This window comes from Sparus aurata, chromosome 20, assembly GCF_900880675.1.
Source record: "Sparus aurata chromosome 20, fSpaAur1.1, whole genome shotgun sequence".
NCBI lineage: Eukaryota > Metazoa > Chordata > Actinopteri > Spariformes > Sparidae > Sparus > Sparus aurata.
This window is the reverse complement of record NC_044206.1, coordinates 18515476-18540501: the sequence shown is the minus strand read 5'-3', so window position 1 is coordinate 18540501 and position 25026 is coordinate 18515476. Positions and strand designations below refer to the sequence as shown.

Sequence of the window (25026 nt, the reverse complement as noted above, 5' to 3'; positions counted from 1 at the left end):
TTTTCCGAGACGAATGGACAAGAATACTCTGAGAGCATATGGAGAATCTCTCGCATTAATAATTCAGAGGAAACGAGCAAAAATTAGTGAGCGGCGCGTCAGCGGTGTCACGTAGCCATTACTTCTGCAAATGAGATATCTGATTTGAGAGATTGAAAATGGAAATATCGTCAGCGTGAAAATGTATGATCTTTTTTTTCTACAGCACTAGAAACTGAATATCATTTGCTTGATTCTGACCAATACGTGAAATTCGTCCCGCTATCATCCTCCAGATTATGCTTGTTTCTTTCTGCTGAGGTCACTTAGCCGTCTATACAATGACAGCTAAGGCCCCCGTAATGAACTCTGAAGCCTAACTACATTTTAGCTCTCATTTTAGCTCTCAGCAACTCCTCCTGGAGCTCTTCAGGTGCATTAGGTGAAAATGACATTAACACCGACAATGGCGGCAAAGCTTCAAGAGACACTTAAAGCGGGCAGTGGACCTGAAGAGGGCCTGTACATCAGTCCATGACAAAAGGGCTGAAGACAACAACATGGGTCTTACAGAAACCATATGTATAATGATGCCAAAATAAGCCGTTTGCTAATTCCTCTGTAAACACTGGCCGAGATAGAGACCAGACTCTGCAAACCAAAAATACGTCCAAGTTTGTTTATGGCATAGGGTATTTATCATGCTATTTCATGTTCACATTAGGCCTACATGTTTATTACCCGACTTTCACATTATGAGATGGAAGGGATGTTGGTAGTGTTGCTGCCATATGGGCGGCTGTAGTTCAAGTCTGCTTTTTCAGCATTTGTTGCTGTGAAACTACTGAATGTGTTGGAGGGGAGCAATTTCCAGCCCTGTCTGAGGTGACAAAACAGGGTGATTTTAAGAAGAAGTGGGGACTTTTCCAAACTGGATATCTTTAATGGGAGGTCAGGCTATCTTCAGCCGCATTTGTGGTGCCAAAAGTGAGTGTTTTGAAGAAGATCTCAAGACATTTCCAGCTGTGACTGTGGTGACAAAATCAGGTGTTTTTTAAGAAGAAATGGGGACATTTCTTGTGTTTTGCAGACCAAAACGCAGAAAAGGATATTTTTCACAGGAAGCTATATCATCTAAAGCCATGTTTGAGGTGACAAAACAGGGTGCTTTTGGGGAGACCTCAAAACAGTCTCTGCCGTGTAACTATATTTTGTGTACCTACCTCTGTTTGTTTGTTTGTTTGTCTCCATTTGTCTGTTTTGTTGTTTGAGCCTTGGTGGGTGGGACGGGATGGGTTTGTAATTCATTGTATCTTTGTCGTTTTTTGTTTCGAAAGTTGGAATCCATAAATTAAAAAAAACATTTCCAGCCATGTTTGTGGTCACAAAACTGTATATTTTTAACGGAAACTTAGGCTATCTACAGCCGTGTTTGTTGCAAACAAAACCAGGCGTTGTAAGCCATAGCATGATGTTTTCCAAACCATAACCAAGTGGGTTTTGTGCCTAAACCTAAACAGAGCAGAAGCAAAGCGTTGTCACAAGAGAGAAATAAAATATCTGAGCCTTAACAAATGTATAGTTGACTGCAAAATACTTATTTTCTGGGTATATAGTGAGCCTAATGCCTAAAAGAACATCAAATACAGTCAGGATAAAGTTTCATGACAGACAAACATGCACTCGTGACCCCACAAACTCCTCCTCGGTGGACTGTCGGAGATGAGACAGATTATGAATGTGATATTAACTCCGACCGAAAAGGCCAAACTAGGAGCACGAAGCACATTTAATATATAAAACGTGTCTGCGCACACACACGAGTCATTTGCAAGTTCCAATACAAGATGATTATATGTGTTGATACGTCAAGGCAAGAGATGGAAATGATTGGAAATGTATCAGGAGGCGGTGATTGTAGACAATATTAAACTCCACAAAGACGCTTTTGTACTCGAATTCCTGCGGCAGTTCAGCGAGTATTGCCTCTGCTTTAATTTAATATCTATTTATTTTACTCCATTGTATGGGTTTTATTGAGGTTGCGCCTGCTTTATCGCCCCGATCTGAACCAGAAGTGAAGGTCAGGAGAGGCAGAGTGCCTCTGTTTATTGGCTTCCATTGAGCCCATATGAGCTGATTTGGCTATCTGTCCTTGATATTAAGTTCTTTCACAGTATTTTGGGCTGTCCGGATATTGTTTATCACCACATTGAGATATTCACTGTGTATTTACTGCTGAATTAAATATTCTTCATCACTTTTGTAATATCCTCTCCGTAGGCTCATGCAGGATGTGAGAATCCTGTTGAATTCTTAGCAGACTATCTACAAGTTCGGGGGGGGAAAAGAACACAATATATATTAAATCAGTGCCTCTTCCATAGACTATGAAATGTAAAATTGTATTATTTTCAGCCAACTGTTGGATAAACCTCTTACACTGTGGTGATAAAGTCGCTCTCTTTTATTCAGGGGTCACCTCTAATTATGAATAATAATTCTATCCCTTCATTTAACTTCATCTTGCAGCTACGTATATCCTAACATTAATACAATAGATCACATCTTTTATATATATATATATATATATATTTATATATATATATATATATATATATATTTATATATATATATATATACATATATATAACTATAACTCAATGATGAACCAATTATATAGCTCTCTGAATTATGCCATATTTATCTCGTCAGGCCAAATACCATTAGTTATCTAGTTATCGTTCCAGTCCTGGTTGATTGTGTATTGATCAGATACAGCATAGAGGTCTTGACACAGGACTGAGAATACAGTAGTCCATTATCAAAGACTGCAGCATTTTTAGAAGATTTGGGGAAATATTTTACGTTCAACGACAATTTGTATCAAACAGAAATCCGAAAGGGGCCGTCTCCATTATCTCTGAATCTGAACAGAGGAGCTAATTCTTGCTAGAATGTGTTGGATCACAATGAATTCCACTTGCTTGCTGGTACAGCCTGCATTTACTCCAGAGAATATGTTGACATTTTGGGACATTTACACTTCATGTATGTAGTTTTGTAATTTTGATTCCATTATTCGGACTGCTAAGTCACTTTTTTAGATTAATGCTTAACATAGCATTGTAGTCGTAGAGTCTGCATCAACTGGGTGGTCTGAAAAAAATCATTAACAAAACATGAAAATTAATTTCCTGCCACTCTAAAATACTTCGAATAAATTAAATAACACATGAAATCAACTTTTTAATTTAATTAGAGTCGTGTTTTTGACTGTTTGGGGTTGTGCCCCCATCAAAATACATTATAAATACAGCCCTGGCTTAACTTGTATTTATGTGGCCAACTGTAAATCCTGCTGACACATGCTGAGGTTCACATATTCTTGACCATGCACAGTTGTTGTAGCTGCAATGCTGAAGAAGATCATCTTATAGGATCAGAAGCTTCTGTCCTCAGCTGGATATACAAGGTTTTCAACAAACAGCAGGACTAAACTCCACTGAGTACTTTTGATACGTAAGTAAATTATACTGCTATTACGCGTTTTTATTTACTTAAAAACATGTTTCAGTGTGGAAATCTATACAAAAGTAAAAGTAAAGATAATGTGTTCAAATTTTACTTTGCTAAATGTAAAAGTACTTGAGTAAGAGTCTGGAACTATGTTAAATGTAAGTATCAAAAGTATTTTTAATTCGGGGGGGGGGCAATGAATTAGTTAAAAAAAAAGGGGGAAAAAAAGGATATTTGCTTCCAAAATGCATAAAATACAAAAGAAGTAAAAGTAGCAAAACTTTTGAAATAGTCAAGTAAAGTACAAGTACTACAGTAATTGAGTAAATATACGTTACATCCTTTCACTGTCTGTGCACTTCTACTGCCTTGTACCACACAGCCTGTATGGCAGCTTCTCAGTCCAAAGCAGCATCACATGGAAATAACAGGAATAGTTTCCTGAACGCATCATGAAAAACAAACGTTGCCTGACCACGTGACGCGTGCCGACGTCACGCCTCCCGTGGGTGAAACACGATGCTGCGGGAGGTGCACGTGGTCTGTTGTTTACTTCTTCCAGGAACGTTGGAGGAGCCGTGGAGGGGAGAGGAGGAGGAGGAGGAGGGGGGAGGTTGTGAAACAGTGTTCCTGGATAGAGTTTCATTGCTCAGCATTTGAAGAGACGCGCAGACTTGACACTGCCGCGGGGAAAATGTCACGCTGAACCCCCTCATTTCTCCTCCTGAAGGGCTCTTTGAACAGCGTCAGACCTCCACAGTACGTATTGTTTTGGTTTTTAGTCCTGGTGCTGCTGGTCCAGCTGCAGCTGTTGTGTTTGCTCTTTGTTCCCTTCACAGGCTCCTCAAGAGTTCAGGTTCAAGCGTTCAAGTGGCGTCAACAAACCTGTAAAGCCAGAGTGTGGCGGTGAACGTGCTCTCTGGATGCCTTCAGAGCCAAAACAGCCACACTGAAGAGATGCAATGAGTGTTTTTAAATGGAGTTGTAGTTCAAACACTTTCTCTCACATCAGTTTGATAGTAAAAGAGGAAAAACAAACACTGGGAGCTAGTTTCTGGACAAATGATCTCCAGCTTCATTATTTTTACTGTGTATGTTTTCTCTTTTACCAAAGTGCCTTAGTCGTTTATCATTTTTTAATTTTCCTTTTCAGATTAAAACTAGAATGCCTCAGCTTGGAAGCCTTCTCACCCAGTTTAACTTCAGCTCCAAACCCTCAGAAAGTGCTCCAGGCCAGAGCGCGCCTCAGACACCGACACTCCCTGAGTTTGTACAACATGTCAGGTAGGTTTTGTGTAAAGTTTAAAACCGCAGTTATCCAAATTCTTTTTATAATGAACCCACAGAACATTCTCGCAAAAGTCTGCAGTGCCTAATAGATCTAGGTGCAGAGTTTTGGGGTCTTTTAGCGCATTGTTTTGATTTTACGGCAGCAATCCTACCTGCTGTACGCTAGCTACCCAGCACCAAAGGCAGCTTTAGCAGCTAGGAGCCAGATATTTCCCTCAGGGGTTGGTGGAGACTAAAATGGAGCTAAAAGGAGAGTGTAAATTGAGTGTTAGCTAACACATTCACCGTAACAACCTTATAATAAAATAATAGAATGGATTAATTTGTAGTCCTAAAACCTGGAATTCTTTGTTTTGTTTTTGTGTTTTGCACATCTGGTCTCAAAGTACGTCCATTTTTCAAATATGTATATATTTTTTTTCTATACTGCCTGAAAAAGGGTCAGTGGTTACCACAGGCTTAAGATATTTACACGTTTTGTTTCACAACATAAAATACATCATTAAACGTTACACAATTTAAAGCACGTATGTACAGCAGTTGCTAACAAGTGGCTAAACGGGACTACAGAAGTTGTCACAGACATTTAACATCATCAGGCCGAACACAGAGACTCATCTACTCACAAGTTTGTCTTTACAGGCCGACTTTACAACTTGTAGATTGGTCAGTTTACAGAAAACGTGTGTAGTAATTGTGTCGTAAGACATTTAGTGTGACAATGTAGTCTGTTTCGCCTAACATTTGCTGTAGTTTAGGTGCCGCTCATCTTTCGTCGTGGGAACCAGGGCAATGCTAACTTCCTGGTTAGCCTACAAAAACATGTCACCCCTACATATCTCCAGATGTCAATGCTGTGTTTGCAACTGGTTCCATTGCCCCCAAGTGGACAAAATACAGCCCCAATTCCAAAAAAGTTGGGACGCCTTGAAAAATGTAATAACAGAATGGAGGCATTTGCAAAGGAGATGCGTTCCATGAGCATGTAGTCATGATACAGTTATGTGTTCAACAAAGTGGCCAAACTCGCCTCGCAAATGATCAATTATTCTGTTTTATTAATGCTTTATGCGGCGACCCAACCTTTTTAAAATGCGGGTTGCAAATGAATGCAGATTTAACTTTTAGTTGTTATGCATGAAGTATTCTGATGTAGAAAATCTAACCTAATATTTATTTTTTGTCCGTGTGCTTTCATTGTAGGAAACTCACCGGTTTGAGAAAGGACGACATCTACTGCAATCTGCGTGTCCCCGACCAGCGTAAGACCTTAAAAGATGACATCAACATCGTTATCCTCACAGGTTGGTTCTCACAGTTTTTTGCATGCATGCAAACCTTAGCCACTGAGTGACATCAGTGGAGGCAATTTATCAGATTACAATCAGCTTCTTCTGGAGACACACAAGGCTTCATGCAACTTCTTTCACATATGCAGATTTACTCCCAGAGACCTTTAAACAAACTTTGATGTGTAAAATTGGTGGAGTTACCCTTTAATCTTATTATTTACTGTGGAGTTCTCTCTTTTATACTCAGGCCAGGGGATCTTCTGCATGGACGTGAAGCCCTGGAGAGGCGCAGTGTCCGCTCAAAACCAAAACTGGCACGTGCAGGTGAAAGAAGAGGACCAAAACTTTACCAACACCTGCATCGAGCAGACTGAAGATCCCCTCAAAGCTATCACGGTAAAAAAGAAAAAAAGACACAGTTAGCTGCAATGTTGAAAATGCCATCATGGAAACCTAAATGTCAAACTGTGTGGCACACTCCTGTCCAAGGTCTAATCAATTGTCCGGCCCATTGTTTTCATCCAAAACGGCAGGCGGGGTTAAGAGATTCTGAGTCACCAAAACAATTTATATGGAAATTTCAAACACTACAGCGGGGGCTTCCTAAACTTCCCAAGTGCTGGCTCTTCATTTGAAAGGCCATAATTATGCTCACATGGGGAGGCAGGGGCGGGGGGAGGTGTTGAAAGCAGGCAGGTGCCTAAACACAGCTGTCACCTTATGTGCCGGGGTCCGTCCCGAGTCATTCATTTCCATCTCTATAGACGTTGGAGCTGGGAGCTCGACAGAAGAGATGGTAAACACACACTGCGCTATTTGAATAGTTCTGCTTGAATTGGACCTATTAACTTCATTAATCTACACAATGAAGACGCTGTTCGACCGACTGTGCCAATTAAGAGTTGTATAATTTCTTAAAATGGCTCCTTTTGTTCACTGAAACACTGGACACTCAGGCATCCTGTGTGAAATGTCTCTTTTTCTGAGTAAATACACTCTCAGGCTCGATTAGACTAATGCTGAATCAATTAATCAATGAATGATTTGTCTATCAAAAGGACATTAATGAACAATATCAGTTAATCGGTTGCGTCTTTTCTCTTTGTTAGGTCATTGAAAGTCGCGCTTTCCTGTGGGCTGGCTGGACAAAAACAAGCTAATTCAAACATTACTTTATTTCTTTGTGTTTTTCTTCAAATAATACAAACGTCTTGTCAGCAAAACCGGCTCCATATTGGCAAGAATCAAAACTTCTCAAACGCCATGTTGACATGACAAATGGCAAAAAGCAGCACTTAAATCAGAGAGTGTCTCATTAACGATAGAGTGAACAAATCCAAGCAGACATTCAATAGCAGCTGTAGTAGAGATTGATACCCAGCACTGGCCATTTTAACTGAATCCTCACATTTGCCTGCTTCCCTTCATTCTTCTCCTCTAGACCAAGACGGCTAACTTGTGTGGCCACCTGAAGAGGAGCGGGGTGTCCGTGCGCCAAAGCCTCTTCTTCCCCAGGGTCGTCTTCCTCTCCCCGGACTGCGAGCTGGACGAGGAGCTGAGGAAGAGGAGGGAGCTGGTCTCCCACAGCCAGATAGACGCCTTCCTCCGATCTTTCAGGGAGGGCTACGTGGCCTGGATGTCGGACGCCCTGACTCCCTCCTGGCTCTCTGGTGAGGGGGACCTTTTAAATATGTACATCAGCGTTTGAGGGTTTCAGTTGATGTTCAAACACAGAGGAAGAATCTACTATTGTCGATTACTGAGTCCCTAAACGTGAAGAAATGTGCTTGTTGAGATGGTTTGTAACAAACTATTATACTATACTGTTGAGATTCTTGATATTTGAAATGGTTTCAATTCTCGTTTTTTGGATGAATTGCTTTTTATCTTGCTCTGGAACATGTGGCGATGTCGTGCCCACATTGTCCCCCCTCCAGTTGGGTTAAAAGGTGTCCAACTACTTGTGAATTAGTTATGAGCTGGACCTCAGTGAATGGGAAACCTATTCTGAGTTAGAAATAGTTGTTTGGACACTTTAAACACGAGTAATTATGTGTGTTGTAACGTAATGACAGACCATGTTTATCAAGGGTCCAGGTGTTTTAATTGTCATTATACGACACAGGGTTTCATGACAAGACTGTGAAGTCTCAGAACACAACATCTCCTGTCCTATTTCATCTATTTCATTTCCCTGCGGCTGAAAATTATCCTGGACCAACCTTAAATCCAAAATGGATTAGCATGACTCATATCCCGACTCTCCTCCGGTCTGGCTGATCAGGTTGGATGGTCAAATGATGCCGTGGGCAGTGATGACTATTCTGGTGGTACTCCCACAATGAGCACAGAATATGGAGATCATAATTCATGAACAACATCTGCCTTACTTACTAGCAAAAAGCAGTTATTCGGAGTTTACTAAGTGTTTTAACTTCTAGTAAAGAGATAAAAGCTCAAGAACTGATAATCTTATTGAACTTGAAGGTTTTTTCACTTTTAAGACTCAACGGGACTTAAAATGAATTCCACCATAAGCTATGATCAAATTGAGCAGGAAGTTTTCTTCTCCTGCAGGTCATCTGTCCTACAAGCAGATGGAGTCGGTGCGGGAGGTCCTGAGGAGGGTGGGAACGTGGGATCTGCTGCGACTGCACTGCGGCGAGCAGCTGAAAGGAGACTACCGGGGCTGCCAGTACATCGCCCTGAACCGACAGGAGACGGACACGCTCGAGTTCTCCAGGGTCAAGGCCCTGTCAACCGATTCGCTGTGGGCCCTGCTGGGTCACGCTCCTCAGGTCAGTGTGATGAGCCGCGGGGATGAGAGGTTCTGTCTGTAAACGAGGGGTGAGTGAACCAGCAGACCAGCAGGTGGCAGTAGTACTGTATAACTGTATCACTCAGTTTACAGTCCTTCCCCTCTTGTTCTGGGAGCTGGAAAAACACAGGTTTGGTTTAGAATGACTGCAGAGCATGACAGCAATTGTACAGCTACTCCAAAACAATTAGGGACATTTTTTTAGGGCATAAATGTCAGGATATCACTGTACAGCCATCAGATCAAGTGATTACAGAACAATTTTGGCATTCAGTTGAAGAAAATGCCACGTTTTAGTGTTTATCGCCACAAGAAAAGAGTTAGTTTGAATTATTTAGCTAAGGGAAACTAAATACTGATTTTATTTAGTTAGGAATTAAATAATTATACTTTTACTGTCATGTAGAAAAAGCACCATGGGCTTATTTTTAAACCTGCGAGGCTACCGACACTCTAATGTGCTCTCCCGGATCATTTCCATGAACACCCCTAGTGTTAATTACTGCCTTAACTCTTCATTTTATCATCGAGGTAAGTAATTATGTCTGGCTGTGAGGTGCTCGTGAGCTCACTCGATTAAATCAGGGCAATTGCACGGTCAGAAAAAGCCTCATTTGAGCTTATTCACGTTTTCAAATTGGTCGATGTTTTAGATTATAATTGTTTATTTTTATTCCAATATGTAATAAATGGATTTGGCCAATTAGTTAAATGTCTTCTCTTTGGGTGGCATGGAAGTGAATCTCTTATTTACAACCAATAAAGTTGTTTTTGTTGACATTTCAACCCGAATTTGTAAATGTGAATGTTAGACGGACAAAGGTCAGAGCTCTTAAGGTCCAGCGAGTGCGACCCGCGGTCAGCATCCATTACAGGTTTCACACCCAAACACTCTGGGCTTTCCTTACAGTCCCCACTCAGGCTTTACTTCACCCACACCCACCTCCCCCAACCCCCCCAACATCCAGACTGTATGTGCTCTCTCCTCTCGCCTCCAGCTGCTGTGTATTTGATACATGACCCAACAATCATTAGAGAGTCTCCAGCGGGCCCTTTTCTGGCCCGAGGGGACACACACGGCGACAACAAAATATATCTTTTTCAAAGAAATATTTGTAAATGGAGGGCCGGGTGTGAGGCGAAACCTCCTCCTCCGTGTTTCACAAAGAAATACATGGTAAATATTCTGTTGGGGTTCATATAGAAAAGACAAGCCTGTATATGTTTTCCGATATCAGATTGCAAGTGTTCGGGTGCGAAAAACGCCAAGATGGAAAGATTTTGTGATTGAGAATTTTTAAGATTTTAGCTCTTTTGGACTCCATGACAAAGATCTTTGCTCGTGTGCAGCAGCTGCGAGGGGAAGCTCGAGGGGTGGGGGGGGGGTGCGGCACGGAAACTTGATAGCTCCCCCAGGCGTATTTTCAGAGCCCAGAAATAATGCATGCGCTTGATTTGTTACTTGTAAACACACAGAGGGCAGAAGATGTGTGCGAAGTGAGCCGCGGCCTCGCTCTTCCAGGCATCTGTCTGGTCGCGAGAGGTGGCACCAGATGCGTCCACAAAAGCCACCGTGGAAGCAACTAGGTGTGTTTTTCTGTGGGCTCGCTCAATTACTCTGCGCAGAATGGGATGTCTGCATGTCCCCAAAGTGGAGAATGATTGAGTGGAGTGGCTGTAATTTATTAATTATGGTCTATATTCTTAGACCACGGTTCTGGCTTCATTCAATTTGTATGGATTGAGAGGTAATTACAGTGTGTGTGTGTGTGTGTGTGTGTGTGTGTGTGTGTGTGTGTGTGTGTGTGTGCGCGTGTGTGTGTGTGCGCGTGTGCGTGTATTGGGGAGAGGGAGAAAGAGCCAAAGATCTATTCATGTCATGATTTCAAGTGCAGGTTACTTATGTTGTTCATCTTCATGTCGTCTCCTATTCTGAAATGTGACTGTTTCACCGGGTCTTCGTACCGGTTTATATAATGAAGATTATTCAGGAGGAGCAGAAAATGGAGTCTCCTTACTCACATTCAGCATATAGAGTGTCTGCTAATTGCATAGCTGAGAAAGAACAATTGAGTTCCTCCGACCGTAACTTGACTACCACCAGCCCGTCAGCTGATTAATACAAGCAAAGCCACCAAGGCAAGAAGCCGCTGATTCGCCGACAGCATCCCCGGCTGACAAATAATCGGACCTCGGTTGCCGGAGTTACATCGTCTTCGCCTCTCTCCGACTGGATTCCGCACAGATGCAGCTTGTTAATTCAACTCCACGCTGACATTCCTCTCTGTTTGGCCATCTCCCAGGCTGCACGCGTCACAGGCCCGTAATGGACAGGCTGGTGCGCCTGGTGCTTAGCACAGAAAAGACGGAGAGGGGAGACATCAAGCGCTTTGTGGTGATAATGAATGGAGGCGCACAAAAGGCCAGGAGCTGGCCATTTACAAAGCCCGCAAACTCCGCTGTCTAAATAGATGATATTGGCAGCCGCCGTGGCTTTTTGGTCCCTTTTTTTATGTAGAGACAAAAAGGCTTCAGCCATTTAAAGAAAATATTAACAGTGGCCAACACTATTATAAATCATCTATAATTGTAACCTTATGTATGATGTGAAACATTTCATTTGCAGTTCGTGTAGATCAAAAGATTTTGATTAATCGCAGCCAAATGAAATCTCCTGCTCATAAGAATTCAAAGAAAATGTGATTGCATGCTGATTTTAGGATAAAGCTGCAGAAGTAGGATCAATTTAAATCGCTGTGAATTAAATTTTGGACAAATCATCCGTGCACGAAAACGTAATGTTCTCTGAGAGGATTTGGAAACCATGGTGATGATCAGGAGCTGCAACAGTAACTTGTTTAACCGATTGCAAAAATGTCAAACATATGTTAGTTTGAGCTTTTAAAATGTGAGAATTTGCTGTTTTTCTTTGACCAAGACTCTTGGTGATTTGAAGATGTCACTTTAGGCTCAGGGATTTTTTGGGGGACATTTTATAGACTAGATTGAAGCTCCTGTTGGTACAGTTAGTTTGTTTTTTCGGTCTCATTCCAAATGTGTCAAATGCTGACGTTTTCGGATGGCTTTAGTCATGAGAGTAAGAGTCAGATTAATCGATAATGAAAATAATCACAGCCCTAGGGGTAGTCCATGGCTTGTGAATAGAAGGTGTTTGCCGCTCCATAAATCAACAGAAGTGTGTACTTTCAGTTACCAGACGCAAACAGGTTACTTGTTGTTGTTTCATGGAAAGCACCCAACCAAACTTGTTCGAAGAATGATTTCTGTACAAAAGTTTCCTGAGGAATTTCCCAGGAAAGAAAAAGACCTATTAGCTGCACAGCGTTTTTTCCAACAGAAATGAAAATTGTGAGGGAAAATTACCAGGATGTTCAGATTTTCTGTAATTGCAGCATCGCTCTCGAAAAAAGGAAACCGGAATTGGAAATAATTTGCGCCTGAGTGTGTATGTGTAGGAAGCTACAGAGGAAAGCTAACCATGCAATTATGCATGAGCAGAGTGCTACGGAATCACAAGTGTCTGTAATGAACTAGTGAAGACACCAGCACTTACACAGTGGAAGGCGATGATAAAAGCTGCCTTGTAATAGCGCGTGATTAAACTTGGTAAAAAAGAAAAAAATCTATTTTTTCACTCGAGCACTAAGCCACCGTGAAGAGTCCGGTGGAGAGATTCTGCATCTGTCAGTTTGAAGATGACTCAATGTGCTTCCTCCAAATTCATCACCCAGCATGCAGTACCAGTCATTCTAAAGGGCTCTTCAGGCGCTCTTTTGTTAATTTAGTTAAACATCAACCGGTAGGGTTCATGTTTTACACAGTCCTACTTAACACAGGTGGAGATTGAGTTTCAGTAAATTTGAATACTTGTTTAAAATGAAAAAAAAAAAAAACTCTGAGCCATTAATATTCATTAGGAAATAATTTATTTGAAGGTGGGATGAGCCCACTGAGCAAGACAGACAGTAGGTGATACTAACTGAGATACTGAGCATAGATATCGTATGTTTCAAGGGTGTCGCAATGTACTGATCATGACGAAAACATGATGTAAAAAATTTGATATTGACATTGTGTTAATTATACACATATGATAATATGATGTTGACAATCCAGCGCAGATGTTCGGTCTTGTGTATCTTTTGTTTAGTAGTTTATCTTTTAACTATTCATCAAGCCAAATGTTAGTTACACACTCTCTCAGACTACTTACACTCTTATATTGAGTGTTTGCCAGGAAAAGAGACAAAACACATTAAACAAAGTTTTTTAAATTTCAAGTTTCACTATGATATCTCTTTTTTGTGAATTTGTTTGGCCACCGTAACCATGTATTGAAGCCCTCGTGTGTTCATAGTATACTGCCTGCATTATATCAACACACACTAAATAGCTTATATCATGATGTTTAATAAGAATATTTTCATGTCAACCAACTGTATATTAAGATATCACAATTATATAGGAAAAAATCATGTGTAAATTGTTTTTTTGATATAAATTATGTTTAGTTCTGAAGCTTCACATCACACAAAACAGATAAAATGTGTCTAAGTAACTTTTTTATTTTTTTCTAGTCAATTTTTATTACAGAATTTTGGTTATATATAACAATATATGTTTAACTGAAACGATCCAAACGTAAGTCAGTTAACAGGAATTGAATCCAAAGATTCAACGAGTCCAACGATACTTGATGTTTGGAGCCGATATCATTATAGCGTCCAATATACACACATTTTTTGCAATGATCCCAGAAAGGTGGTAATTAAACACCTGTGGCAAAGATACATCATGGATATATGACATCAATGCAGTGAAACAGGAAACATCACTGGGAATTTGATAATTATTCATAATCCCAAAGATCTTTTTCTGAATTATTGTCCTTCAAAGGAATGTTTTCACATTAGCGCCTATTGGGCAACATATACGCCAATACTGATCTGTAATAGGCTGATAATATCAGCCAGCAGATATATCAGGAATCATTTTTCAAAAAAACCTCTGCCTCCAACTTAGATAACTATTAAGTAGAGTTTAATTTACTCTAAATTCACCATTTCTAATTATGTTATTATGAAAAAATAAAGATAACTCCTCTTCTTTGTCACATATTAGAGTAAAATCAATGAATCATTTTTGATCACTTTCGTCTCTGGGAAACTACGATTTTTTTTTTTCTATTCTTCTGACATAATTAAAAATATAATGGTCAGATTAATCAGTAAATGAAATAATCATCAGTTGCAGGACTAATGATATGATCACATTGTCGCGGCTCCGGTGAAACTCAATAAATGATATTATTGAATCATATCCAGACTTTTTTTTGCATCTTTCCTATCAATGAGTCTCTGACATCATCCAGTTTGGTATCAAACGCTGGATTTAGTATCAAACAGAAACTTTTTCTTTGGTCAATGGCCAAGATTGTTATTTTTTATCTCGGTGAGGTCAGCTATTTGTTTTGGGGGATTCAGGATATTACAGTGATCCCCGCAGCATAAAGGTAGCAAGATATGATCAATGGGGACTCATGAATAATGAAGAGGCCGAGTGGAGCGGAGACACTTAATTACAGTTTCAAAAGCCATTCTCCTTAATTGAGGAGAATAAAGGTGGTGGAGAGGACTGAACGCCAACATTCGAATTTTTAATCTGTGACTTTCTCTTTTTTAATTATTATAAAGCAAAAGAAAAACCCTCAACTGCTGCTTAAAAAACAGCTGGCGATTTGCAAGTCCTCACTGTTTTCTCGATTTTGATGCACGTCTGTGTTTGGCGTTATTATCGTGGTTTGTTTTCTGTGCTCTCCGTCCATTTCCTCCGACCACCTGTGAGCAGACTATCGTTCTTTTAATGTGAAGCCTAATACGCTGCATATCCAGACAGTGTGTGGGGCCACTGTGTGCAGCGGATCCAGCGCATAATTGACAGCCCTGCCATCTGTTACAGTTACGTGAAATTATGGATAAACTAGTTAACAGACACTTTGGCCCATTGTCTGTTGTTTTGATAATCACCCTTAATAACAGACGGCATCAATATGGTCTTTAAACCTGATTTGGGAGTTAATGGAGTCAGATGGGGGCGGTCAGTGTATGCTCTGGGGGGTAATGCTGTTAGAGATGTTTGTAAAGAGCAAATTAAATCAGTCATAGATTGTGCCCTCTCAAGTCGGCCAGACGACCAGACCCATTGAGGAGAAAAAAAGGAGGGGGGGGTTCATATTCGAGCCTTGCGCAGAAAATGCACTTATGTGGATAGAAATAAAGTCAGAGCTGGGTGAATGGATGTAAATGGTTATTGCCGAGAGTCTAATGGCTTCCTGTTAGGCCGAGGCAGAGATGCAGCTATTCTGAACTTGACCAGTTGTCTTTCGCATGCGAGACTTTAGATAAATGTAGTTACTGGCGCAGACCGTGATGTCACCAAACCAGAGTTTCGGCATCTTAATGGACGGTTCACATCTGGAGCAGCTGAGTTACGATGTTTTAATTGTGATGCTGCTGGACTGACGCCATTCTGAGGACTCGTTGATCAACATAAAAATAATTTGAAAACAGTTTTGATTAATGAAGGAAGCCTTTAATCATGGAAAAGTTTACTGGTTCCACATTGTCAAACATGAGGATTCCCTCTTTTACTATGTCATATACCACTGTAAATGAAAAAACCTGTTGGTTTAGAGCTCTTGGTCCGTCGAAACAATGATGATTATGAATATCACCAAGGCCTCTGTGTCTGGGTTTTTAACTATTTTGTAACATTTTCTTGGCTAAACAATTAATCAATAAATAATCAAATAAATCATTTCATTCAACCATGATTTGTTCCACCTTAACAGGCAGAAGATGCAGTTCATCATCCCACAGTCTTTGACAGTGATGTGTATAAGTGCAGTTGAAACATCATGGTTTTTACATTAACATCATCCATTTCACTCAAACATCAATCAGCTAAATAACAAAAAAGAATCCACAGGATATAGATTATTCGATCATAAAACAACATCCGCGCATTTCAGCAGGTAGCTGTGCATAAATGAAGCACATTCAACACTTTAATCTGCTAAAATTAGAAAATCACACAACATGTTTCTGGTTTCAGCAATAATGAATGTCAGAAGTCAACACTAGTGGAACTACTGCTGCTTCTTTCACAAAAGTCATTACGACTGCAAAGTGAACTGCTCGGACAAATAAACGTTTAACACGCGTTCGGTTTTTCAAAGGTTTATTTCACTGTTGGCAGTCAGGTAGAAATATGCCGCCATGCGTTGTACCTGGATTACTTTTTTGACACGGAAATTATTGCCACATTGGACACAATGTCGAAAAAAGACAGCGCTAGATACTGTACTCATATTCATGTTACTTGTTACATTGTTACATGTATTTACCAGTGGGCAGTGTTTTCAAAGGTGGTTGTTGTACTCTAATGCCTGTTTAAGAAGTCTGACAACCCTATTTAATGTAAATTAATTTTAGTGTCACATTCAAAAGCATGAAACCTGACTTTTTAACCTTTTTGAGAATCTTCTCAAACATAGTTCTTGGTTAACATGTAAGGATAGTCACTTTATTGCATATTTATCTAATGACTATACACACACGCATGTTTTCATAGCTAGTCATTATTCATTAACATCATCATTCTTGATTGATTGATTGATTGATTGGTTGATTGTTTGGTTCTATACATTGTCAGAAAATGGGGAAAAATGTAAAGCAGTGTTTCCCAAACCCAAAGATGACATTCACAAATATCTTGGGTTTGTCCACAACCCAAGATATTAACTCTCATAGAGGCGTAAAGAAACCTGGAAATATTCATATTTAAGGAGGTGGAATCAGTGAATTTTGACTGTTTTTTCTTTGAAAGATTGCACAAACCAACTAATCAATCATCAAAATAGTGTGATTATCGTAAAATAGGTGTTTAACTCAATGGTTGATAATCGATAAATTGTTGCCGCTCTATTAATCCTATGGAAAGGTAAAAGAAAAGCTATAATCTGTGTTGAATTGCATCAGCGAAAATCTATGACAGACGGATCTATCACAATTGAATCGTTTGATAATCCAGTGATTCACACCCAGACTCAGCACGTCGTTAATTTATTCACCCGGTGCGCCAAACCACACAGCGTTTTTCCTAATTGCCTTGTTAAAAACCCAGCCGCGATGACAGCGAACCACTTTTGGTCCGATTCCATCGTGTTTGGCTCGTCGACAAAGACGTTTGGTGCGCCAGAGGTGTGTTACTCAGTGTTTCGCCTCATCTGTGTCTGGTGAGACACGGCGCGGAACAAAGAGCCCGTCGTCTGAAGCTGGTGTGGCGTTACGCTCACTCAGAGTTCACCTGAAACACTGCACCCACCGCTCCAGGTAACAGCCCCGGCTGACTGATACCCCACTGGGATTCTTTGACTTTATCGGGGAGAAGAATCTGAACTTTGTGAATGGCAATACATGCAGGTGGTGACACGTCCCTACCCAATTACACACCTCCTCACATTAGTCATGTTTGGCAGAGCTGTCAGAACCTTTAACCAGATAATCACTTTTAGACTGAAACAATGAGATGATCTACAGTCAAAATGCAAAGTTTAATAGTTTTTTAAGTCATTTTAGATTTCTGAATGGTAGCTTCACGAAACTGGCTGAGAATCTGTGCCACAAACATCCCAACAGGTAGAAGTTCAGGAAACCAGCGAGATCGCCACCAGCTATTTGGAGAGCGAGCTGTCGTCTTGAGTTTAAAGAGGTTAAAAGGTGAACAGTGAACCAGAGGAAGGATTTATGACTATTAGGCAGACAGTAAATAACAAGAGGGAGTTTGTCTCGTTGAAATGTGAGGACTGATGTCATTCACAGGACTGCCCTCGACACGGAAAGTGAGAGGCGGAACAGGGGTAGACACCGTTAGGTGAGCTCTCAGCCCTTTGTGTGACACCCAACCTTAGCCCCAAGGGGTCCTGTCCTGCACACACATATTCAAGCCTGTCTGTGCTTGAATAGTAACGATTCTCGCACACTTTTGGACAATTAACAGTCAAAAAGTGTTATTATCTGTTATCTTTAGTACCTCATGAAGCTGTTCATCTGCAGTCACCCTGCATTTCATCCCATGTGTAGGATGCAGATTGCACTTTGATAGACGTTTTTTTTTTAATGTCAGCAGCTCGTTTACAATTCGTTCTGCTACTGTAATGCAGATACAGTATCTTCTTAAGCCTCAGACACTTGCCTCAAGTGGCTGAGAACAGAAGGTAACATGCAGTGACAGTTCCTGTATCTGACACATCACCTTTGCTGAACAACACCTGGCAGGCAGGTTGTCTAGACCACACAGAACTCCCCTCTTTGAGTTCGTGCCAGAGGTGGCGGCGTACTTCCTTCCTACGGGGCAATGTAGCAGTTAATACAATGTTTTTGTTGGTTCTGATTTCAAATTATTCAGTGTTCCACTATAGCTTTTCCGGTTCGTTAATGTTGATGGTTTTATTTTCAAGTCTGTTTTTCTGTAAATGGCATGAAGCATTTTTTGGGGTTCTGAAACACAGAAGGCAGGAAGATGGCGTAGAAAACAAATCCTCTGCCATCTTGAAGCGTCGGCCACAAATCCTCCTACAAGTTACATTTTTGGAAGCCTGGTTTCCACATTTGTGCAGACTGTAACTCATAAAATACAGAGCAAGTGGTACAATTGCAACCAAAATAGATGTCATATGCTCATATCGAGTCAAAATAATCCTGCAGAATTTGATTGCATCTTGATTTTTGGATGATATTTGATGGCTATGAATCAAATTTTGCACAATTTAACCACAAACAATAACGTCACAGTTTTTGGTATTCTCGAAATAAACTATTAACCAATCAGCAGGGTCGTCTATTAATGCAAACCATGAAACTTTCCTAAACCTAACCAAGTAGTTCAAATTTCCTAAAATAATCTGCATATGTAATCAATTATGAAAATAATCATAAGTAGCACCCCTAATCTGGATTAAGATGCAGATTTATGTATGTTTTCTGTCATTAGAATAACATTTAGTGCAATTTGCAACCTTGATGGAGTTAAATGCTCTTGGGAAGCTTTCCCTCAGAGGCAGTATGTGTGTTTCACAGCCTATCGTGGTCTAAGTGAATAGTTTTTCCACTCCTGTCCTCCAGTATTGTGTCTGTGCCTCTGCCGCTCTACAAAGATGGAAAATTTAACTTTAGTTGCGTCAAATGAGTTAATTGCTGATTACCAGCAATTACATTTGGCTGTGATTTGTTAGAATAATTCCTCTCTGGATGTCTTTTGTGTTGGTTTTATTTTGCCTCTCTGCCACCAGCTGTCATGAAGCTACTTTTTCATGCATCCCAAATTAATAGACACTCACTCGTTCTGAAGTGTCTGATGCTATTGTAATACAAGCCATGTGGCATTCGGCCAAGGCTGCAATATAAGACACAATTGTTGCAGGGTTTTTTTTTCCCCCCCCCTCTCTTTCTCCCTGTTTTAATGCACAGTAATAAGTAAGTAAATGGTGGAAAAGATGCGTGTCTGAAATCGCGGGGGCCTTTGTTGCAGATAATTAGGTTAGCGGCAAGAGCGTGCAGGTGTTGAGGGTGTGCTGCGCGGCCCGTGTTGTGTTATCGACTTGCTCATATTCGTAGGCTGTCAGGGGTGTCGCACTTCCCATCAGCCCCAAAGCTCACCAACCTCTTCACTATTAAAATGATCACTTTCAATAGCAGACAAAGGAAAGAGGGAACATATCTAGTGCAGGGTATTTTCCCCACCTCTAATGCTTATCTGCCTTTTGATGTCGGCGTAATAAAAGGCCTATTGGGCTCCCACAATGACCTGCAAAATGGACAAGGGCCGATATACTGGGCTCTGACTGTCGCTACCATTAACTAAAAGGCCCAGACATTATGGAGAGCCAGGGATGAAAGAACACGGGGAAAAAAAATAATAATTGAAAAATTGCCTAATGCTAAAGTGAAAGAAAATGGAACTGTGAAAAGGCACTGTAATATTCTGTTATCCCCTGTAAATGCAGCCAAACAAGAGATGCAGCCAGGCATTTCTTTTTGAAATGGATGTGGTTCAATTACCTGCATGTCTAAATCTAGTTAAGGCTTCCATTGTCGGGCTCAAACATAACAGGCAGTTTTGATGTAGTGTTAAAGCGTATTATGCCCTACAACCTACATAAAATCAAGAGAGGTATGACTCCATTCAAGATGTGGAGGGGAATTAAAAGAGCTTGCGGTGAAAACAAGGTTAATTTAATATTTATTCTGTTACAGACTGCCGTTTGGATCACTGCGCCCAAAGAGTGCCACAGTATTTTTTTCTGGAATTTCAGTGGATGACTAATTGCTTCCTGCAACTGATTCGTTTCACCATGCAGAGAACTGGAGTGGACCCTCATGTGCGCGTTGGTGAAAGAGTTAGTTGATCAAACAATCAGAAAATGAACCAGCAACTGTTCTCTTCATGGTCTGAGTTGAACAGAGAGGGAACAGAGTAAAACAACTAATCTGTTCATCAAGAATAAACCCGTCATGAAAATAATGTTTGTTGCTGCTATAAATCATGTAATTTGGTGAATTGCGGGTAAAACAGATGCACCTACAGGATTGCCTCGGTACCGTCGCATATTGAAAAATGTCTTGTCATTCGATACCTTATTTTAAGTCTAATTACTTCCTTAATATAGTGCTGGTGATTGGCAGTTTCGAGGCATGCAGGACAACTAGGTTACGCCTATAGACTGGGCTCCCCATGTGTATGTTTAATGTAACCTCTTGTTAATACAGATTTCATAAAATTTGGATTGAAAAAAGTATTGTTCAGGAACTGGTTTCAATGTCAAGGTATCGGTATCACAATTTTTTGACCCAGTCTTACTTACGTGTGAATAATGGATGTTTTCGCCGAGTTCCTTCAAGGTCGACAATTCAGTGTGAAATTCAGGCTATAAATAGAAATATTTGTCAAGTCTTTCTCTTTGTGTAAGCCACAAAAAGTGATGGTCTAACAAAAAGGTTGTTCTTTAATACAAGTGTTGTAGTAAAGAACCTCGACTCTGCTTTAGCAAATAGAAATATGGCAAGAATCATTGGTAACCAGATGTGAACAATGTCATCAAATCTATACTTTCTCTGTCAAGTTTGACATAAATGTTTATTTTACTCATTATCAAACCTGCTTCCTCTTCCATCGAGCCACAATCAATAGGTTTATTCTTGTTCTTCAGTCGACAAGCCCACAGACTGAGTAACAGCTTGTACATGTAGAGGTCAAAAGTGAAAGTCATGAATGTCCGCTTATCTCCAGTCGGAGGTCAAGGAGGTCTCGGTCAGGGTCATGACCCCAACAGTATCCAAGAACAGCGCCATGTTTTGAGCCACATAAAGACACTCTCACTTTGTAACCTCGATTGTGTGTATTTCCTGTTTTATTTCTCTCTGCAGGTCACTGTTAAAATGTACAAGCGTGGGTCTCAGGGCTGGCTGGGCAAATCCCTGAACGCCACCGCCACCGTCCCCTCCAACACCTCTGTGATGTTCAGGATCAGCGGGGAGGAAACGGACGCCAAGATCCCAGCAAACACCATTCGCAGCATCACACTCAGCATGTGACGGGAAAGCCATCGCGACAAGCATCTTGATTACAAGTATGCAGATGAAAGAAAACTCCTGATTTGTCTCGAACCTAAGTACATTTTCACCGAGTGCCTTTTACTATGCAGTGTTTGTATTTTGTTATGTTGTATCCACACAAGTTGTAAATGTCTTCAAGCGAGCATTTCATATGAAAGGAAAGAAAGAGAAGGCCCAGATGCCGATTTCCCTGATTCTCTGCTCCTCGGAGGCAATATTATGTTAATGAAGGTGGTTTCAGACAATTAGCCTGATTATCTTTCTCTTGTTTTGAATTTCTAGGGCTGGCCCGCACTTTACGCTCGCCCATTAATTAATCGTTACGCTAGCGATTGTGTCACGTCAGTTCAGCCTTGAAGTGTTTAATGTGTTAATTGTGGCGGGTTTAAAAAGCTGCCGGCCTCCAGCGAGATGAAGGGGGCCGAGCGCGTTACTTCCTCCGCGGGGTTTAATGGGCGGTGATATACGGTCTGTTTGGATGGTGTGACTGTAAGGTGCTTTATTAATATGCTCCACCCGCCACAGAGGGGATGATAACATATTCAAGAGCTGCCCAGGCGCGGCCACCAGCGCCATTCATAACTGTGTCTCAAGTCACTTTCCATCAGTTACCAGGCTGACACAGCTGCGCTAACAGCTAGCAATCGTATTTACTGTGCCTGGTAGTGGCCGAAATGAAGTTATTTCCATCAAGATATCAGTGCCTTTAGCTAATGCAATAGAAGGAGCTCTCTCTGTGTCGATGGTATCTCTTTGCATGGCATCTTTCTACCTGAAACATCATTACACTGTACTCAAGCTCCTCACTTTTTTTTAAATGTCTGTTTTACCTGAGGGTCAGATCATTTGGTGGCTGTTTACATTTATAGGCGCACATTTTTTAGACTCTGCTAGTTTCAGACAACCCTCATCTGCGGAATAAATGTTGGTATTGTATATTTCTTTACATTTCGGTGTTCAGATTTTAAGATCTGGTTTGATTTAGGCATAGAAATGACTTGTTTAGGGTTTGGAAAAGATCACGTTTTGGTCTAAAATACCCAGTTTTGTCGTATAAAATGTTGATATGAAATGTTAAAATTTAAAGGGGCTCTGATGCAACTTCTGTGTTGTAGGTAGAAACCATTTCTAAACTACCTTTAGCTACTTTTGCCCTTTGTTGGTGGACAGAGGTACTGAGACGAGTCACTCAAGAAGGTGCATAAAGTCACATGAGTCCATCACAGTGAAATCCACAGTCCAGCAGGATTTAACAACTTAAATCGTTCACAGGCAACCGAGAAAGACGGGGGGACCGGAAAAGACTGGGAAGGTCACAGTTGTCACATCACGTTACAATCTGCTCACATATGACCAATAAAATGGTGATGAATAAAAGTAATTTGTTACATATTTTTAACATAGAGCCCCTTTAACATATCTGTGGTTTGCAGGAATGTAAAATACCAACGTTTTATCCTGGGTTGTCTGATCTTGGTCATCATTGCTTGAATCTCATAGTGTTTTGATGACTTTATTATCTTTGCATTTTTAAACTTATAGCATGTCCTCAGGAACTGTTCTCCTCCACAACACTTGACAAACAATATTGACGATATGAGATGATCTGGGATTAAAGGGAAATTACGAATGTAATTTAATGTAATGTAATTCTGGTAACTGAAGGGTGCATGCAGGTTTTACTGTAGTTTTCATTAAACCTTAATATCAGTATTTGTTTTATTTTTAATTTTTTATTAAACCTCAAGCACTTTCAGCATCAAGCCAACTAAGGAAGCGTGATTGTTAAAGGGACAGTTGACCCCAAAATCAACAATACATATTTCTCCTCTTACATGTAGTGCTATTTATCCATCTGGATTGTTTGGGTGTGAGTTGCCATGTTGTGGAGAGACTGGCCCTAGAGATCTGTCTCTTCTCTCGAATATAATGCAACAGTAACTAGGGTTTTCTCACTACAGAACCACACCTGCCAAGAATATCACAACTCAGAAGGACGTGAGCATCTACTCATGGACGAGAGCCCCATTACAGCGAGGGACGTAAACATTAATGGCGTCCTCAGCTGAGCTTTAATGTCAGCGAGCCTCTTGTCCATGAGTGGATGCACGCTTCTTTCCATGCCATGACACAGTTGAAGGTACATAGGTAAATAGTTCCGACATGGAACCACACACAACACGATTTCTGGATTGTCAGATGTGTTTCTTTGGTGCTTTGAGCACTACAAGCTGAGTACCATCTATTTCCATTATAGTTGAAAGAAGGCTGGCATCTCTTACGTGCAATATCTCCAGAACTCGGCAACTACCAAAACAATCTAAGCGGTTTACAGCTCCACTGGTAAAAGGAAAAATATGTATTTTGATTCTGGGGTGAACTGTCCCTTTAAGCATGGTCTTTAGTTTGTGCATTGACTTAAGCATGGTTGTTTTATTCATCAGTGTGTTTTTTCTAGTTATGGTGTCATTGAGTGTTTTTATGTTCACATGTATTTCTATTCTCTGGTCTCTTAATAAAACGATCTGATGACTTCATGTCACGATTTCTACAGTTTGGGATTAATATGGCCTCTCTGGGGTGTCTTTCTTCTGCTCGCGTCCTCCAGATCTGCATGGTGCAACTAATCTATAATATTCAAAGTCGTTTGTCACCACTGGGTCACAAGGTTTCCTCAAAGCTTCGTTTTGGGTGACGGAGGGCATCCATCAACGGCTCACTCTGCCCTTTGAAAGCATGCAGCACGTCTCCAGCGCGGTAGAAGACTGGATATTAGGAATGGATGACTGGCCACGGGGACAATGCGAGCTCTGTTGGGCGGCCTGGTGGCGAGAGGGAGGGGAAGCCGAGCGGAAATGGACATGGAGATCAGACCAGAACATAGTGTGACAAGGTAACAAGGTAAACTGATCCAGGCTGCAATTCCTCTGGAAACTGAATCAATGAGGGTTCTGTTAAAATGGTAGTCCTCCCGGATATCGAGTTATGGCGAATCTATAGCACAATAGAATCAGCTCTAAATATGTAGTTTTCCTTTGTGGTAAACATGTGCGTCAGACAACCATCTGTGAGTTACATGTTTTGACGTGTAGGAAGTCATGATGACCCGGTCCTACGGGAGGTGAGGGACTGAAAGACTTGATCCTTCAGTGAGACGACCATGGGTCCAACATTGACCTCAGCCCTCAGGTTCTCAGGTCAGGCGACTGGTGTGACCTTTCCTTTGTCCAGGACTTGGAACTGTAGCTGTCTCAGCTGCAGCTTTTCAGTTGGAAATCCTGCACCACAGAGCTGTATTCATAAGGGTCAGCACTCGAGGACATTCACCTGCCTGATGCAGCCTGACAGCCGAATTTCCACATCGAACAAACTCGACAAACAGTTAGGTGCACCCCCCACATCTTTTGTGATTCTGCTGCTTCGGCGTGACGGG

The 25026-nt window shown here is 40.9% G+C and overlaps 1 protein-coding gene across 2 annotated transcripts; it reads left to right on the top strand.

The window, feature by feature from the left end:
• Positions 1–4031: 4031 nt before the first annotated feature.
• On the top strand, positions 4032–24217 carry LOC115570672 (uncharacterized). Of its 2 annotated transcripts, XM_030399329.1 has the most exons (8): positions 4032–4257; positions 4652–4782; positions 5992–6092; positions 6328–6476; positions 7522–7750; positions 8658–8878; positions 21405–21607; positions 24202–24217. In XM_030399329.1, exons 2-7 carry the CDS (start codon positions 4664–4666, stop codon positions 21570–21572), a joined length of 987 nt encoding a protein of 328 aa, XP_030255189.1. In that variant the 5' UTR covers positions 4032–4257; positions 4652–4663; the 3' UTR covers positions 21573–21607; positions 24202–24217. The 2 variants fall into 2 exon arrangements, with proteins under 2 accessions (XP_030255189.1, XP_030255188.1); XM_030399328.1 differs by lacking the exon at positions 24202–24217 and having other exon boundaries at positions 4033–4257; positions 21405–24135.
• Positions 24218–25026: the final 809 nt, after the last annotated feature.

What these genes read in the sequence shown, in the direction of transcription:
- LOC115570672 (XM_030399329.1), top strand. Translation starts at nt 4,664, where the DNA reads ATGCCTCAGCTTGGAAGCCTTCTCACCCAGTTTAACTTCAGCTCCAAA. An exon ending in ATCCCCTCAAAGCTATCACG is followed by an intron (nt 6,477 to 7,521) that starts GTAAAAAAGAAA and finishes CTTCTCCTCTAG; the next exon opens with ACCAAGACGGCTAACTTGTG. An exon ending in TGCTGGGTCACGCTCCTCAG is followed by an intron (nt 8,879 to 21,404) that starts GTCAGTGTGATG and finishes TTCTCTCTGCAG; the next exon opens with GTCACTGTTAAAATGTACAA.